At 32.1% G+C, this 2,088-nt stretch overlaps 1 protein-coding gene across 1 annotated transcript; it reads right to left on the bottom strand.

Annotated features, from left to right (window-relative positions):
- Positions 1–6: 6 nt before the first annotated feature.
- On the bottom strand, positions 7–1,753 carry LOC112468339 (fatty acid synthase-like). Its single transcript, XM_025037465.1, has 3 exons — positions 1,451–1,753; positions 784–1,182; positions 7–716 (listed from the first exon to the last, which is right to left on the bottom strand). The coding sequence occupies exons 1-3, from the start codon at positions 1,686–1,688 to the stop codon at positions 91–93; spliced, it is 1,263 nt and encodes a 420-aa protein (XP_024893233.1). The 5' UTR covers positions 1,689–1,753; the 3' UTR covers positions 7–90.
- Between the last annotated feature and the right edge of the window lie 335 nt (positions 1,754–2,088).

Raw genomic sequence — 2,088 nt, 5'->3', positions numbered from 1 at the left:
TCATGATTGACTTTAGTTCATCTACCCACGTAAACTCATAATTGTTCACATGTACAATCCGCTGGTTTTTCGCAACACTTCGCATTTTTCTTAGTAGCAAAGCGTCTTTTCATTTATTTGTTTCTCCAGTATGACATCCAACTCATATGTTTTCAGACATGAATAATCGCAAACCGCACCAGATTTTTCCAGAGTTAATATAAAACCTTGCGGCATTAATAAAGGCAATAACTGTTCATATAATTTCTTGCTATTTTTTGTCAAAATATCGAAACCAATGATCATCAGACAGTTCTCGTTTTTCGATAACTTAGTAATCTCCGTGGTAGAAACATCGTTGGGCAAAGAGATATTTGGGAATTTTTCGTGAGTCTTCACGAGTTTAGTGTGGTGTCGAATCTGCGGTAAATTATTTAAGATTTCACTAATAACTGGAGAATTTAAATCTTCTGGTGTCACATTGTCACTGTCATCGACAAGTTCGATAATTTTAACATTTGTCACATTGTAACATTCGAGTGCAATGTGCACCGACATTCTTACTGCATCTTGCAACGACATAGTACCTAAATCACGATGAGCAACAAATTTGTATTCTTCAAGAACGGTATTAACTACTTTTTTTCGGCGAGATATAGGTGTAGCAACAGTGCCACAAATTTCTATTCCTCCAGATATTATAGCGTCTGAAGACTTGTAACGACGAACAGAGAATTCTGCAACGTAGCGAATGAAATTTATTTGTCAGGCAATTGGCCGCATTGTATCAGTTATTTTACTTACGTCTATCTTCAATTGGATAATCCTGAATTATCTGTGTGTGATATTTTGGATCAATAGTCAGTTTGCGAATTCTTGTTGGAACATAAAGGCTTCTTGAATTCTGTCCTAATATCATCATCTGTAACATACTGTCCATAAATGCCACCCAATTAGATGTCCATGCGATATGACCGTTTGATCCCGAAACCGATGCACTTTGTAATCCACGAAATGCGCCGGTATATTGATAACCGCGAAGTCTTAATTCCTTATAGATGTCTTTTGCATTCATTTCTTCGTCATCATCGATATATTCAGCAAGATTAGCTGATATTTTTTCATTTTCAATATTGTTTGGAATTCGTACTGTTCCAGTAACAATAGCATTATCTCCTTCGGTTATTTCAAACCTGTTGGTACCTTGATATAGATATAAATTCTTTAAATATAAAATGTTATAATAAATTAAATAAATAAAAATATATCAATATGAAGTTTAGAATCTTACAAAAGCAGTTGATTTGTTAAAGGAAAGATTCCTGTGCTTGATTTAATTATTCTCATCTGTATACTTTTATTTTATTTTACTTTAATTATAGCATATAGAAATATTGCATCATAAAAGTGGCCTAAATCTTAAAATCTAATACTCGCATGAGAAAATTAACTGTTTACGTAATAATATTACCTTCTTGAATCGAAAAAGTTAATTCAATCTCATTTTGTTGTGATAGTACTGTAGCACGAATAAAATTAACGTCTTCAAATACGATTGGTACATTGGTACACTCTTGTTTATTCAACGATGCCATCATCTCCCAGAGACAAAAAAGATATCCCATAGCCGGAAATAAAATTTTGTTATCTACGACATGGCCCATTAAATATATGAATGCCTCATCAGCTACATCAATATTGATAACCATTTCTCTTTTGAAAATTACTTTTTGATGAATATATTGAAACACGTAGAAGTCTTCGGAATGATTCCATCTAAAAACATCATTACGTAAAATGCACTTATAAAATGCAGTTGTTTATTTATTATCAAAATGACGTGAAATTTACTGAGATCCTAATATTTTTAAATTCTTCTTTGCTCTTTATAAGTATGATACATTATGTGAGTATATTTATTGTTAGGATAATAAGTAGAATGAGACCATTTGGATAAAATTGCTTAAAAAAACCGCTCTTCGATGATCTTAACTGATCATATATGTTGTCAAGATCTTAACCCCAATCGTAACATTTTAAAAAGTTACTCTCTAAAAGTCGAAAAGTGAAATATCACTCAAACGAGTGAAATAGAAGTATAAGTGTAAC

Source organism: Temnothorax curvispinosus, unplaced genomic scaffold (assembly GCF_003070985.1).
Source record: "Temnothorax curvispinosus isolate PA1 unplaced genomic scaffold, ASM307098v1 QBEX01018355.1, whole genome shotgun sequence".
NCBI lineage: Eukaryota > Metazoa > Arthropoda > Insecta > Hymenoptera > Formicidae > Temnothorax > Temnothorax curvispinosus.
This window is presented reverse-complemented; position numbering and strand designations above follow the sequence as displayed.